This window comes from Rosa rugosa, chromosome 1 (assembly GCF_958449725.1).
Source record: "Rosa rugosa chromosome 1, drRosRugo1.1, whole genome shotgun sequence".
Classification (NCBI taxonomy): Eukaryota; Viridiplantae; Streptophyta; class Magnoliopsida; order Rosales; family Rosaceae; genus Rosa; species Rosa rugosa.
The window spans coordinates 61,789,235-61,804,262 of record NC_084820.1 but is presented as its reverse complement, the minus strand read 5'-3'; the positions used below and the strand labels follow the sequence as shown (position 1 = coordinate 61,804,262).

General features: G+C 38.0%; 1 protein-coding gene, 1 long non-coding RNA gene and 1 pseudogene across 8 annotated transcripts; all 3 read right to left on the bottom strand.

Moving 5' to 3' along the window:
* Positions 1-1,074: 1,074 nt before the first annotated feature.
* Positions 1,075-3,270, bottom strand: LOC133743890 (probable L-cysteine desulfhydrase, chloroplastic; annotated as a pseudogene).
* Positions 3,271-3,434: 164 nt separating this feature from the next.
* On the bottom strand, positions 3,435-6,859 carry LOC133743875 (F-box/kelch-repeat protein At3g06240-like). 2 transcript variants are annotated; one of them, XM_062171946.1, is made up of 5 exons: positions 6,734-6,859; positions 5,252-6,572; positions 4,760-5,110; positions 4,439-4,487; positions 3,435-3,892 (listed from the first exon to the last, which is right to left on the bottom strand). In XM_062171946.1, exons 2-5 carry the CDS (start codon positions 6,548-6,550, stop codon positions 3,687-3,689), a joined length of 1,905 nt encoding a protein of 634 aa, XP_062027930.1. In that variant the 5' UTR covers positions 6,551-6,572; positions 6,734-6,859; the 3' UTR covers positions 3,435-3,686. The 2 variants fall into 2 exon arrangements, with proteins under 2 accessions (XP_062027930.1, XP_062027938.1); XM_062171954.1 differs by lacking the exon at positions 4,439-4,487 and having other exon boundaries at positions 3,745-3,892.
* Positions 6,860-8,228: 1,369 nt separating this feature from the next.
* LOC133725929 (uncharacterized) lies at positions 8,229-13,991 on the bottom strand. 6 transcript variants are annotated; one of them, XR_009854599.1, is made up of 5 exons: positions 13,392-13,991; positions 11,293-11,764; positions 10,705-10,759; positions 8,770-8,823; positions 8,229-8,518 (listed from the first exon to the last, which is right to left on the bottom strand). It is a non-coding gene; the product is annotated as an uncharacterized LOC133725929 (long non-coding RNA). The 6 variants fall into 6 exon arrangements; XR_009854598.1 differs by lacking the exon at positions 13,392-13,991 and adding an exon at positions 13,216-13,267; XR_009854596.1 differs by lacking the exon at positions 13,392-13,991 and having other exon boundaries at positions 11,293-11,470; positions 11,617-13,181.
* Positions 13,992-15,028: the final 1,037 nt, after the last annotated feature.

Sequence of the window (15,028 nt, the reverse complement as noted above, 5' to 3'; positions counted from 1 at the left end):
GTTTTCTTTCATTTAGACAAAAGTAGTCATATACCTCTCCTACTGTTCATGCTAGGCAAATTGAAAGCAAAAACTAGAACAAACTGATATCCTAATTAACCTATGCACTTCTGAGTCTGACTAACACTCACAGCAGCTAGCTAGCTAAAACTTGGCCAAGCATCTCTTGCACAATTCACACTATTTACACGCGGTAATTAGACAGTTGATAATAAGAACAGCTTGACCAACAAGATAAAGAAGTTCAAAATGGATGACTGGAATGAGGGATGGCTTTAATATCTTGTTGGGAGCTGAATCATTGATGTAGCAATGTAGCTAGGTCGCTATATATGTCATCATTGTGATTCTCAGACTTTGGTTTTACAATTTTACTTATATGGCTTGTTTTGGTGTAACAGGACCACTGAATGATCTGCCATTGTATTGTGTCTGTGAAAAAAAATGCCAAATATTGCTAGCTAGTTCTCACTAATACATCCTCTGTTATCCACTTCACTTGATGCCTACAGTATCTGGCTAATTGCATTTTACTACTCTACAATCTGAGGTCGATTCAGTTTCATTTCTCGGCTTAATTATAATTTTAACTCATAGATTGGAACCTGACAATTTCATACCTCTTATTGATTTCATTATCCAGTTAAACCGTTGACTGGTAACGTGATATCCTTAGACATTGAAATCAATACTCTAAAAAGATGCATTTTGACACAAAAAAGTAATGTCCTCTTGGAGTTCACAGCTGACTAGAAAATACTCAAGCGACTCCTCTGAGGGACAATACTAAAACAGTAGTACAAAGTTGTGATTTCGGCAAGATACTGGTCTTTGCTCCAAGTTCCAAGCCTAGTTGTCAGCATAGACTATGAATACATGAGGGGGTAGAACAACCCAAAACATTGTACTAAACTACTAATCAGTCATGACAATCTTTACTTTACCAAGCTGTCATATTCTAGATGATCAATTGTGAATACATACACAAGTGCACAACTTACTACTACTCTACTGCTCTGAAATTGGTGTCAGTACTTAATACAACGGATACAATAACAGATTAATTAATAGAAGGGAGCTAGAAAAAGAACATTATGAGTCCAAGCTATGCAATTTCTGAGTCTGATCAACACTCACAGCAGCTTGCTAGCTATAAATTTGGCTAGTCAATTACAGTAGTTGCTGCTGTCTTAATTCTCTCCATCGTTGAACACAACTGCTCCATGGCAGTGTTTAGAATTTTGAAAGTGAGGACAGCAGCACTAAGGACCAAGAAAATGACAGCAGCAAGCCAGCATTATGACAAGAGCTAATTAGAACTTTATTCCCAAGAAATCAAAGTTACACAATGGGAATGCTATTATGAAAATATGCCTATCTAGCTACTACAACTACTAAAGGGAAAACAGCCTTGCAAGACAAAAGAAAGATCTAGAAAATACAGATTATGGAGTCAAAACTCTCAATGTTGCCCGAAGAAAGTGAGTAGAGGATCATAAACTTTATGATTGGCATTCCAACCCATAAAGAAATCCATATGAGCATACTCATCCACGTATTGTTCCACAAGCTTGTCCTTGTCATGATATTTGAGGTCATTAAGCAAAGCCTTCACATCGTTGACGTCCGAAAGTGTATCCCTCCCTCCATAGCCGAGGAAAAGAGGAATGTCTTTCAGAATGTTTGCCATGTTGTACACCGGAGGAGTAAACTTATTGTGTAGGGCTGCAGATTTGTGAGTGGAAGAGTGTAATCGAACATTCTTATGGTTCCACTTCTGATCATCCGAGACTAATGTACGATATTCTTTGTACGTGGCAGTGGATTGTGGTGTATGTTTATAGTAAAGATATAAACTTGAAGGACTTAGGCAGCAATAATTTGGACCTGTTATAGCAATCTGAAGAAAGTCATAAGAGGATCATGTACATGCATCTTGCTTAGCAGTTTCACCCATGACAAAATCAGCATGGGCATAATCATGCTTGCACACATATCTGGCGGAGACCCAAGATTGGTTCCCCAAGCCTTTGCCAACATCTTACCCATCTCAAAAACAACATCATGATTCCTCGTTTTGATTCCCTCAATACCTCCTTCAAACCTATTTGTGAACTCCACAACTGAAGGAACCACTAAAGATGGACTATAATCCCTAGTCCCTATCCAACTACTTTCAATAGCCAACCCTTTACCATAGTCATGAGACACCATAGGATGATGCAATTCTAAATGTGTGACTGACTTCCTACAATATAAAAATGCAACCGAAGCAGGGGAGAAGAACCACTTGTGCAAATTACTAGTGTAAAAATCTGCTCCAATTTCTTGCATGTCAACATCTACACACCCAACACCATGAGCCCCATCTATGAAAACTAGATCAACACCTTCTTCCCTGCAAACTTTAACCAATTTCTTAACTGGAAGTACAACATATGGCATGGATGTAACATGATCAATCATCGCTAATCTGACTCTTCTACCACTAGCCTTTTCCTTCACCAAAGCCATCCGAAATTCACTTATAATTTCTTCACTGGAATTCACTGGAAATTGAAATGGAACTTCAATAACATACCCGCCAGCACACGAAAAATAGGCCTTGATCGAGTTCTTCACTGCGCCATAAGCACACTGCAGTATGATGACAGCATCCCCTTTCTTGAATTTGCCTTCAGAGAAGGCCCACTGCATCTGCTGCAAGACTATGGCTACTGCTGTGGTGGCATTATCTACAATGGAAATTTCATCAACATCCTGTGCATTGATAAGTTCTTTAACTGTGTTTCTTGATTTGAGTATCCCCTTGTGGAGCTCATTGAATAAGAAATGGTCCGGCTGGCGCAGCCATTTGAGTTGTCATTGTTGCAATTCAGAGATAACAGAAGCGGGGGAGCAACCAAAGCTGCCATTGTTTATCCGGGCAACACCCGGATCATGGTGAGAAAATTCAGCTTGGATTTCAGAGTCTGTAATGAAGGAAGAAAGTTTTGGCTTGATGGGGAAATTGGTTTGGGTATCAGTAGGGTTAAGGTTGTGGTAATAATGGTAAGATGATGCCCTTGAAATTCGAAATGAAAGTTTGGGCTTCAAGATTCGGATATTCTGATGACGAAGTAGTAGATGAGGAACATAGTACCGGTAGAACATGATTATCCTACAAGCCATGACCAGCCTCACTCCAAAACAAAGAACTAGCACCTTTAGATCATTCCCACAAACAAAAATTGTGTGTATAGATATATTCTTAATCATATTTCAATTTTCACCATCAAATGTTCTAAAATAATGTCTTCTTCCGAGCATGTCTATGTTATCCGAAATGCATATATAATAGTTTAGCTAATTTAATACAACTTAGAATGTGACTGAGTGTCGATAATTACAACATTTTTTGTGTTTGGGGTCACAATCAGGGTGGTGAGAGAGGACAATTTCCTCTTTTCTTCTATCTGTTTTTGTCTTTACTTCTGATCAATAAGTTCAAAAGTCATTTGGTTTTTAGCCTTCGGCTGAAGAATAATACTGCAGAATAAGTACTAAAAGTAAACCAACTCATCATTATGAAGGTGTAGGAATAAGATTGTCATGACACATATGTAGCAATCCAAAATCTAATTGTGCCAGACAGGAGTCACAGGACTACAGCAGGGACACTCAGACAAAAGATAAAAGTAAGGGAATTACTCAAATTGGAGGGGGTAATCAGCAATCTTCTCCCATGATTTGAGACTTCTGTCTTTGTAGTCAATTTTGTACAATGCAAGTCGAGTTATAAAGAAGCTCAAGCTGCTGAGGCCTTCATCCAGATAACTGACTTTTTCTTGAGCTTTCTTCCTTTCTTCTTCTGTCAGGTAACCATAAAGGAGGCTCAAATGTGGCCTAACTTCTGCAGAGGACAGACATTAGTTTTGGCCCATCAATAAATCATAATCTGGAATGAAGATAAAGTAGCAAAATTTGCAATCTAATCTTTATTCTCTAAATGCACAGAAAACCTGGCCATAGCAAGAATTCACTTCTATGATATCTTATGTTACTCAGGAGGTCCTTTGATTGGTTCCTACTTCCGAGCAGACGAATATAATCTTACTAAATCAACAGCATTTATATATGCTTCAATAGATAGAAATTAAGTATTAAGACGTCTGTCATTTCAAAGAGACCAAGATCAACACCAGAATGATCCTGATGTTATTATAGTCCTAAGATCCCTGATGTCGTTCTCAAGGATAATGTAACAATTTTCAAATGTAGAAAGCTTGAAGATTAGTTTTAGTCGATAGATCGTCTCACACACACTCTCACAGGACAAAATTATATGTTATATGCCCAAACTTACAAAATATTTGCTTTTCCAAATAGCTTATGGCTAGAGTTATGGTTGAACAGATAAATTCATAAACAAACCAGCTCTAAAATGTAAAGAACTTACTATTCCAGAAATGGAATTGCCCACCACAGACTCCAGTTGTAAACGATAACTGAGAAAAATAAATTTTGATACACGTGAATTACTCTAAACAGTTTAATAGATATGAAGAGTAAGCTAATACTAGGCTCAACTAATAGATAAAAGTAAAAGTAAGATGCCATAAACCAAAGGTGCATAAATTCTCCAAAAGAAATTTCATTTTTATACATTAATCTGCATACATCTATCTGAAACCAAAAGGCCGACAGAGAAGTGGAAAAATCGTAAAAAATAAAAATAAAACAAAACATAACAAAACAATAAATGACAACAATACAGTACCTCTGGTGACACCTTGAAAGATGAATGAATGAGGAGAGAAATACATTGGAAATAGGAACTCCTAGTAACGACTTGATTAACTTTTGCTTTGTACGAAGAAATAACATCAGACTGGAGAGATATGAACTTGTTGAGCATATCCCCATGCTTCATACGGATGGAACCCACAACGGCAATGTGGGGATCAATCTCCGGCCCGCCGAATTCAGTCCGCAATCCCTCCATCACTTTCTTAATCCTGAGAGACACATCATCTGATGGGATTGCCCACACCGAATATGAGTAAGTTTTCTTGTCAACCATATAATGACTGACTGGTGGAGAAGGGTACTCAAATACAGAAAATTCAGCCTGTAAAAGAGCATGGAAACAACTATAATTTGCAACAATTCTACATTTTTGAACCATAAAAGTAAATATAATATCAACATCATATTGATATACATATTTGATCAAGCATCGGGATGGAAAAAAGAACAGTAAGAACTATACATTGGGTGTAGAATTATCTTTGCTCTCGGGTTTGCTGCCTCCCAATACTGAAACTATACTGCTCACATACACAATAGCAGTAGAGTCAGTCCGCTCGCTTCGAATGGGAAGATTTTTAAGCTTTTTGGTACCGAGATTATAAGAGAATATAAGTCCTCTATAATCAGTGTCGTTAGGACCATTCAAAAGAACCCTGTCGCTCTTCCAAAATATCAACGGTTCCACAGGGAGGTCAAAAGTTATGTGTTTTGTCCAAGCACCACCGTTAGGACCACCAAATTCTTCTATCACCCATATTCCAAACGATGATATTTGACAGATTTGTCTTCCCAAAAGAGCAACGGAGTCCTTCCACCCTAAAAGGTTCTCAACAAAATAATTTTTTGATGGATAATCAAATTCATCCGGTAACATTATATTATGAAAAAGCTCATCCCCAGTATCAAACATAATGATAACTTCCCTAATGAATTGCTCCTCGTCTTCATCAAGCACGTCCAATTCCTTATGTTGCTCATGTCCCTGCCAAAAACACATATCCTTGAAGTGCATCTGGAATTGTTCGGGCCAAAGAATAGTAGTTTCTGTTTCTAACAAATCAGTCTTGATCTCTCTCCAAATATCAGTACCAAGGGTGTAGACAGCTGCTTTGGGAGGATTATAAATGTTAAATCCATCAGGCGTAGATAATTCTGAAGCAGAAAATCCAATGTTAACAATTTTATATTCGTTAAAGTTCGGATCATATCCAAATCCCAAACCATCTCTGAACTGGAATGTGGTTAGAAAGGGCCAATCGGAATCTGGAAGGTATGGAGAGGGGGGAAGAAGCTTATATTCATGAATTGCTGGGTTGCATAAAATCACCTCACCAGAAACGGCTTGAGCTAGACAAATGATCCCATTACAATGGCCTATAATTATAAGTGATTCGTGCGGAGTCTTTACACCGGTAGGAAACGGAATATGGAATTCCTGGATACTAGAAAGAAAGCTATGCTCATCATGCACACTATCAACATCATTATCTTCATCATTTCGAAAATGAAGGAATGAGAACAACTCTTCAGTCTCGTCAGGGTTGGTATCCTTACGGACTCCACGTTTCATAAGAACACTAGTGGAGAGATTGTTGTGCATGGAATTGGAGAGGTGCTTAGCTACGAACCTGGGACTGGTGATCAGAGCATACCACCTTTTAGAGACGCACTGAAATCGCTTCAGAGATTTGGGTGGCAGAATTGATAGGATTTGCTCCACCACATCTTCATCAATAGTTTTGCCAAACTCCAACGTCATATTTCATATAGATGTTTTCCTCCTGGATTGTCATTATATAACACAATCAGAAAACAATATATACGAAGACTCAAGTCAACCGGATTCTGACCTTATTCTCAACACTTGAACGCACAAGTTCAATAATGTGAAATTGAAGCTGATTCGAAAACAAGTGCACAGAAAATAAGATTGCACAGTTACCTTTGTCCTTAATAAAAAGAGTAGAAGGAACAAATGGAGAAGAGGATGTCGAGAGAGAGATTCGATCAAGATGGAGCTGCACTTCGAGAGCTGGAGAAATAATTTAGGGATTCAGAGAGTTCAGACTCCAAACCCAATTGTATGGCAAAATCCCCCTTAAAAAGCCCAACAGTAAAGTGCCCTATTTTTTTCTTTAGGAGAAAAAAATAATAAATCATTTAATATAATTAAAAAAGAAAAATATTTGAGATACTAAATTTGAGCGAGAGTTTCTGATGAGGACCAAATGCAGACTTTTTTTTTTTTTTTTTTTTTTTTGATTTGTCAATCACACGGTGTCCTCGAAAGCTTCCCAGGCCCAGAGACTAATCCGTGCTCAGGGGATCTTGTCAGAACGCTTCCTCCCCCCTGGCCACCAAGAATATATTGGGATTTAACTCCAAGCCAAATGCAGACTTTTGAATGAATGGCAAGATTACATGCATGTTGAAATTTGAAAATATCGACTAAAGTTAAAAACACTTATCCAACAATTTATTTAAAATAAAGTCCTTATTAGAAACTCTTCCCCAAATTTGAAACCCAAATGACATATCATTGTCCGTGTAAGCCATATGCTTGGCCAGTAATCACAGATTTCAACATGTCTCACAATTAATTAGCTTTGAGTTAATTTTTCTTAAATATTTGTTGTTGGAAAGAAGAAATTAAAACCAAAAATTACTCCCACTATGCCAAAATGTTAATCAGACGACAGATAATGTATGTCGTCTGATTCCATGATTTTCTGTCGTCTGAGGCGCTGCCGTCTCTTGTGCAATCAGACGACGTAGAAACTTTGTCGTCTGATTGCACTCAGACGACAGACATGTTTTTGGTCTTCTGTTGTCTGATTGATTCCTCATAGGTACATGTGTGTGTTATGAAGATTTCAGACGACAGAAATATGTTACCCTATATATAAACAGACATCAGCAATCTTTATCCTCTATGGTTTAATAGCTATTTCAAAGACAGTAGTAATGATATTTCTGTGGTATGAATGAACTGAAGTATTAAGTATTGAGAACTTATTTGTTGTCTGTAATGGTTATAAACTACAGATAATTGTGGTCTTAAGTATGCAATAACATATAACTACAGTCTGAAAAGATAAGAAACATCAGTTATTTGTTATTGTAGCTACATTTATGATTCATTTTTATGTTGTCTGAATGTGTATAAAACTATAAATAACCCAACTATTTTGTTGTCTATGTCTATTAAATATAACAGATACTTGTCGTGGTTTTTTAGTTAAGATTACATTTTTCTGTTGTCTGTCGTCTTAACTAATGTAGGAGGATAGTTATTTGTGGTTCTATGTACCTTTGAGCGACAATTATCTGTTGTTTTAATCAAATATAAGAGGATAGTTATTTGTGGTTCTATTGTTTTTCAGTTGTTCAAACAACATATTGTCCTTCAAATTTGTTGTTGCCTTGTATTTCAGATGACACATATAAGTTTGCTCGTCATTCATTGATGTTCTCATTCATTTTGGAAACTCCAATGTCATTACAGCCATCAAAATACATCTACAATACTCATTAATTGTTCCATGAGACCTACCTATTGAAGCTGACTAGCAAAATAATTTGTAATGTACTCTAGAGCTTGGATATTTGTTTTTTCTTCTCCTCCCGTGGCTTGGCTGTAGAATATATTAAATGCTCCTAGCTCCTTCAAGATGCCAATCACTTGCCTTCAGAGTTCACATAGAATTTTTCACTTCATATGCTGAAACTGCAAGGTATAAAGCAAAACCCAAACAATTATCAGCCTAATGATATCGTCAAAAGAACAAAACATGGGCATGCTTGATGCGTTTTTAAATGAAAACCAAACATCGCAGCAACTAATGTATAAAAGATGAGGAAATACTATCCCTACGAAGTAAATAATTGCAAGCATTTCAAAATTTCAATATTATCATTGCCTTCTCTATTAAAGTAGACAGAGTAACAGCATGGAAGACTGGAAGTTGAGAAATCTACCGAGCAATCAACACATCCAGGCAGGTCGTGATTAAAAATCATTCCATCGCAAAGCTGGTCCAGACAATCAAAGAGAAAGTCAATAATGAATCTAGTTTTCATAAATAATAAAGCCTATAATTGCTTCTATAAAGCTACCATAGTTAAACACTTAAACATTAATCTCTCTTCAGCTTAAGAACAATGGATGGACCTACTCATAGTGTTTGAACTTCACTCTACAGTCTAAAGTATCTCGAGTCTCTTTTTCACCTTGTAATAAAAAAGGACAATGGTTCATGTGCAGTAATCCAAAACAACAGACTATCTCCTTCACTTTCACTTTACGAGTAGGAAGTTATACTCTCTGTTTGAACCCAAAATAACATTTTTTCTCGATAAGGGGGACTTGAGGAAAATCGAGCTAGTATCCGTGGCCCAAGCTATATATTTTCGATAAGTTCGGAATATATTGTTTAGAGGCTAAATAAAGCCTACTTGAAGATCAAGCAATCGCGAGGCAAATCGTGATATTCATGGATTTACTAGTAATTATCAAGAGATTTGATGATTAATGGTGATTTGCTTGGTTATCAAGATTGTGCAAAACGGGAGGATAAATATACAGGCTGTATATATGGCCGAGATTACGCGAGCGTGAATATCAAGCTGGCCATATATATATATTTCCCATGCAATTATGGTCTTTGGTTGATCAATTAAGGAAGAAGTCAAGGTGGGCCACTAGCTAAGCTTTCCCATGCAATTGATGGTAGCTGGACGTGGGAGAGATAGGAAGCATGTGATCATCCTTGATTGTCAATAATGAAGGAATACATATGTATATATATATGTGATGTGGTGGCTCATGCATGGTGCAATTAAGGACAAGTCTCTCATGCAATGATGCAATTAAGGTGGACGTGGAACTATTTGCTGCCAATATGTATATGCATGCCGCGATCTACGGAATCCCCGCGACGAGTGCTCGCGAAGATATATATGTAATTAATGCATATCCTACAGCATCCAAGAGGAAGATTACGTCCAGGCATCCAAGAGGCAATTAATCTTTGCCTATATTCTAGCGGTGACAGAGTTAATCTTTTATTGACTACGATAGATATCAAAACTATTAAGAGTTTTGATTTGATTCAAGGCCAATAACTGTGGCCTAAAATATAGTATTTCATTCCTATTTGGAAAGTGAAGCTGCAGCAGCCTATAAATAGAGACTAAAGACGATACAGTAAGGACCTCTCTCAAATCAATCAATCCTAGCGATTACAAAGCCTCCCCGGAGCAAACCTTCAACCTTGTTGAAACCCGGTGACCGTGTGTCAGTCCTAGTCTCTCCAAGAGCCGACTGTCAGCATCACCAGACCAACCCGGCGACCGTACTTCCAGTCCCAGTCTCCCAGCGAGCCGACTGCGAGCGCAACCGCCACCGTTACCAGCGACCGTACTTCCAGTCCCAGTCTCCCCAGGAGCCGACTGCGAGCGCAACCGCCACCGTTACTACCAGCGAAGCAAGGGTAACGCCCTCGCAACCCAGCGAAGCTAAAGTCACGCTTTAGCGCAACCCGTGCTTTCTCCAAACTTCCCAGTGATTGCTCTGCTTAGTCTACAACACTAAGTATCGATTCGGTGACGCGAAGAGATCACACCCAAAGTCCTTATCCGTAAGGCAAAAGTCCTTTTCCGAAAGGCTAGAGAAGAACCCTGTGACGAGGTTGGTGCTCTCCTCGTCCACAGCGCTTGAAGAAGAAGTCAGGTCAAGGGACTACCCCAACGACTGCACCCCGCGGTGCTGGCACGCCTGCGCAATCACTCGCTCAAAAGAGACAGTTTGCAAGCCAACTGGTTTTGGAGCCAAAACACTCTCATACAAGCAAATGCATCTTAATAACATGATTGCGGTCATAAGAAAGATCAGTTGAAAAACAAAGGTGTGACCTGCTAGAGCGAACTTGAAACCAGACCAGTCTTATTTTCTACGACCTTGTAGAACCTGCAGTAGTGAAAGCCAAGGAAAACCGAAAGCTCACTTATATTAGAAGCTGACCGCATTGACGATTAACAAAAGCGCATCAAAATACCACTATACAACATAGATTGCCTTTACTGTATATCAGCTAATACAGCACTCTTGTTCATAGCTCAAAATGCAACAAATCCGTGCCACCCATTAAAGCATAATGTTCCACACAACTATTGCTCTTACAGATACTGCCCAAAACTAAACTGAATATAGGTAAATAAATCGGAAAATATGCCTTAATAGAAAAGAAAAAAAATGCATTGCCAATCAAAATTTCCAGAGCCCAAAATAGAAACCGAAACAACAATCAAATAATTGAAGAATTATTTAGATGACTTTTATGATCAGGAGTATAAAACTGCAAAATGATGGCCAGTCTAACTAATTAACACTCCAGAGGTAATGGGAAAGTGTTAAATATATCATGACACTTCTTGAGAGAAGTAATTGTACTAGGTTAGTAACCTATTTGTAGGACACCCTCCTAGAAATTGAAGTCTTACCTGCATAAGTAGCTTTTCCATTATTCTCTGCCAATGTCATATTTAAAAGCACTATGCCCGATGCATTCATGGCAGAGAAGTCTGCTCGGTTAGACATGCTTTAGCTGCTTCAATTTCAAGCCATTGGCCAGTCTCATGCTGTCGTTTCCACAGTTCCTTATATCTTCTACAAACATCCCTGTGACATTGAAATTTTAAAATCGAGTAAAGACTTGAAGCACATATTCTGCCACATGTTGATATACGCCTTATATATATCAAAGAAATTATATTTCTCTTAAAAAGTATATATTTAAACGGACAGAAGAAGGAAGTTCTACTCACATCAAGCATGAAGCCCCAAAGCATTCAGCAAATGATATTAATGGTGGCAAATGATCAACATCAAAACCTACTGCTACAGCACGAGTAAAAGCCATGCTCTTTCTGCAGCATTTTTTTGCGCATCTCTAGAACTTTTAGAAGCTGAACACTACAATAACATCAGATATAAAAAAACAATTAGCACCCACAAAAATCTCAACTAGTTATATGGAAAAACTAAACCAAATTAGATTACAGCAATCACTGATTAAAGACTACACATGACATGAAAATATAAAAGACATTAATCAAACTAAATATAAGACATTAATCAAACTAAATATAAAAGACATTAATCAAACTAAATATATAAATAAGATTATAATGAGGATATAATATCTCATCTCATAAAGAACTGTTCTCTTCATTAGTATCTAGCACTGGCATATTTCCTGTCAAAAATAATTAACTCGGGGTGTCAATATCCAATGGTAAAATTACTAACAAAAAAGAAAGATAATCATAGTCTTCCAAAGTAGAAACGCAAATGAAAAAAAAATCACAGTATCAAATCTAGTTGATGGAATCTTTGCCTCCCTATATATGAAAAAATAAACTAAAGATGAAGGAAGCTACAAGAACAGTGAAACTTTCAGTTGATCTCATGTCCTGAAACTAGTAAGCTCTCTAAAGCTTCCTCGTTAATCCCCTCTCACACCCCAATACCCAGCCTTTTTACTTCATACAGATGCGAAAAGCAAAAATGCATAGAAGAAAAATGGGTTTTGGTAAATATGGTAGGGAAAGGTAGGGGCTGTTGCCACCTGAAAGAGGCAGAATCTGGTGCCACCAGAGCTATCAGCATAAAGTGTGTCGAAAAAGCAGATCGAGGGAAAACAACACAAATCAGTGGTCAGGCGCAAACATGTAAAGAAAACAGACACACTAGATATCAACAAATACTACCAAACAATGAAAGAATCACACAGACTAATACAACCCAAAAACATCAAATCCCAAAAGAAAAGAAAAAAACAACAACACTCAGATCACTAAAGAAACAAAAATGCATTTCCAACCAAGACATTGCTCATAAGCTCATAACCCAAAAAAACCCAAATCCAATCTTCATCAACAAACAATAAGCAATGGCACCCATTTGAGAAAAGCAAAAGATTTACCTAATCCGAGTGGGTGTGAGTTGGAACAGAGCAGAGTCGAGCCGAGTGGAAGACCTCATTTTTACAAGAAATCGATTAAAGGGTGCTCAAAGAACCAGGCTTTATGAATTGGGAAAGTGAAAAATCAGAGACTCATTGGGAAAGTGAAGAACTTTGAAGCCAACAGAGAGTGGTGTAGACTCCAGAGGTAATGGGAAAGTGGTTTAGACATTGCTTTGGCCAACAGTATAAAACCATGGTTCCCTTTTCTAAAATTCACGGCGTATTAATTATCTATCTAATTGAACTGTGTGAGAATACTATATACTGTTCATCCTTTATAAGTCCCATTCACAAGTAATTTATCGAAATATAACAAAGATTCAATATCAAACTGAGACATCAAATAGTGGTTCTGACTTGTGAGTAAAATGTGAGAGAACTGAAAGCACAAACTTACTCGGGTTGTATGATTCCTGAAAATTGAAAACTTTGCTTCGTTAAGTGAAGATACAAAACATAGAAATTGTAAGTATGTCAAACGCATAATTCCAAGTGTATATTTGCTGGTTCCATCAAAGTCCAATTCAGCAACATACATAACAAAAATGTTGAAAGCATCCAATGAAATAATACCTCAGGGTGGTACTCCAGTCCATAGAACCTCCTTTTCGATGGTAGCGACCACTCCTTGCTGGCTCTGCGCCATCTCCTGGAACCCCTGGGGCCAGGTAGCTTGATGACCTAATCATCCAGACCACCTGCCTATCCCCAACCCTCTTGGACCCATCTTGCCATGCATACTCCTGCTTCTCCCCAACAGTAACCACCCTGCCAAGCCGTGCACTACAATCAACTGCAGCAGCCCGTAGCATATTCCGAGGAAGAGGATGGTGACGCTGGGGTTGAGGTCGGTGAGGGGGCTGGTACCGGAGATTGTGAGGTAGAAGACGGAGAGGGATCTCGGATGCGGCGAGTGATAAGGTGGGAGCCACAGTCGAGGATAAGGACCAAGTCCAATTTCACGGCTTTTGGGTCCATGGCTACTGCAACTGCATGCTCTAGTTTTCTACGATTCTAGGATTGGAAGAACGGGTGACCTAGAGAGTAAAGATAGAGAAACAAAATGTAGTTGGATTCGAGTACCCAAACGCTACACTAGTTCCTCGTTCATAGATCTGAAATGATGAGGGAAAGAAACGTGAACTGCTCGAGACTTGAGAGAATGAATAAAGTATCGGGGGCTTAAGGCTTTCAAAGGGAAAAGAAAAGATAAAAATAAAAAAAATACTCAGACAACATCTGTTATCTGAATGTTACCATTCTTTTAATTCAGCTAGGGTTTGACCATTTTGAGAGGGAAATGGTCAAAAGGGCATGGAGGGAGAATTCCAAAATTTCAACCATCTATATTCAGACAACAGATGTCTCTTATCACTGTTGTCTGAATATGACTACCTTTTAGGCTTCAGATGAATGAAAATTATAGGTATAAATATTTCTATCTTGAGCTAACAACGTTAAAATGTTGTCTGAATCCTTTTATTCAAAATGAAAAAAGTGTGTTTCAGTGCATATTCAGACAACAGAGTTAGATTTTTCTATCGTCTAAAAAACTGAGACAACAGAAAATTAGGCTTCTGTCGTCTGATTAACTTTTTGGCATAGTGTCCTCTACTGCCCCATTCACCTTTATTAGTACATAAGATTTTTAAAGAGGAATTGCATGTTTGAAACTCATATTACTTTATCAATAAAATTATGTCTGAGAGTTATATCTTAAAAACTAAAATTGAGAAAATTAGGAATCCCCAACCAGTCATGATTACAATAAGATCAGATGACAAAATCAGGAGGTAAGTCCCACCAAACCAAATCGGTAGCATTGGTCCCATGATTCGCTAGCACATCTGCTATTTGATTACCTTCTTGAAAAATATGGGAGTAGCGAAATTGCATTTGATAAATGTGTAGCAAGCAGTTGCTCCATGCAACGCTTAGTTGCCAAGGCACTAAGGAGGGAAAGCGGATGAAGTTAAGAACAAGCATAGAATCTACTTCCAACTACATATGCTTCCAATCTCTTAACCATGCTAATCCAATAGTTTTGATTACTGCCATAACTTCAGCAGCCACAGAACTTGTAATGTGTCTAAGTTTGAGCAAAAGGCACCAAGAACTGTACCTTTATAATCTCGGAAAACCCCACAATAGCCAACCGTAGCAGAACCACACTCTTCCAATCTTCATTAATATTCACCTTGATCCAACCA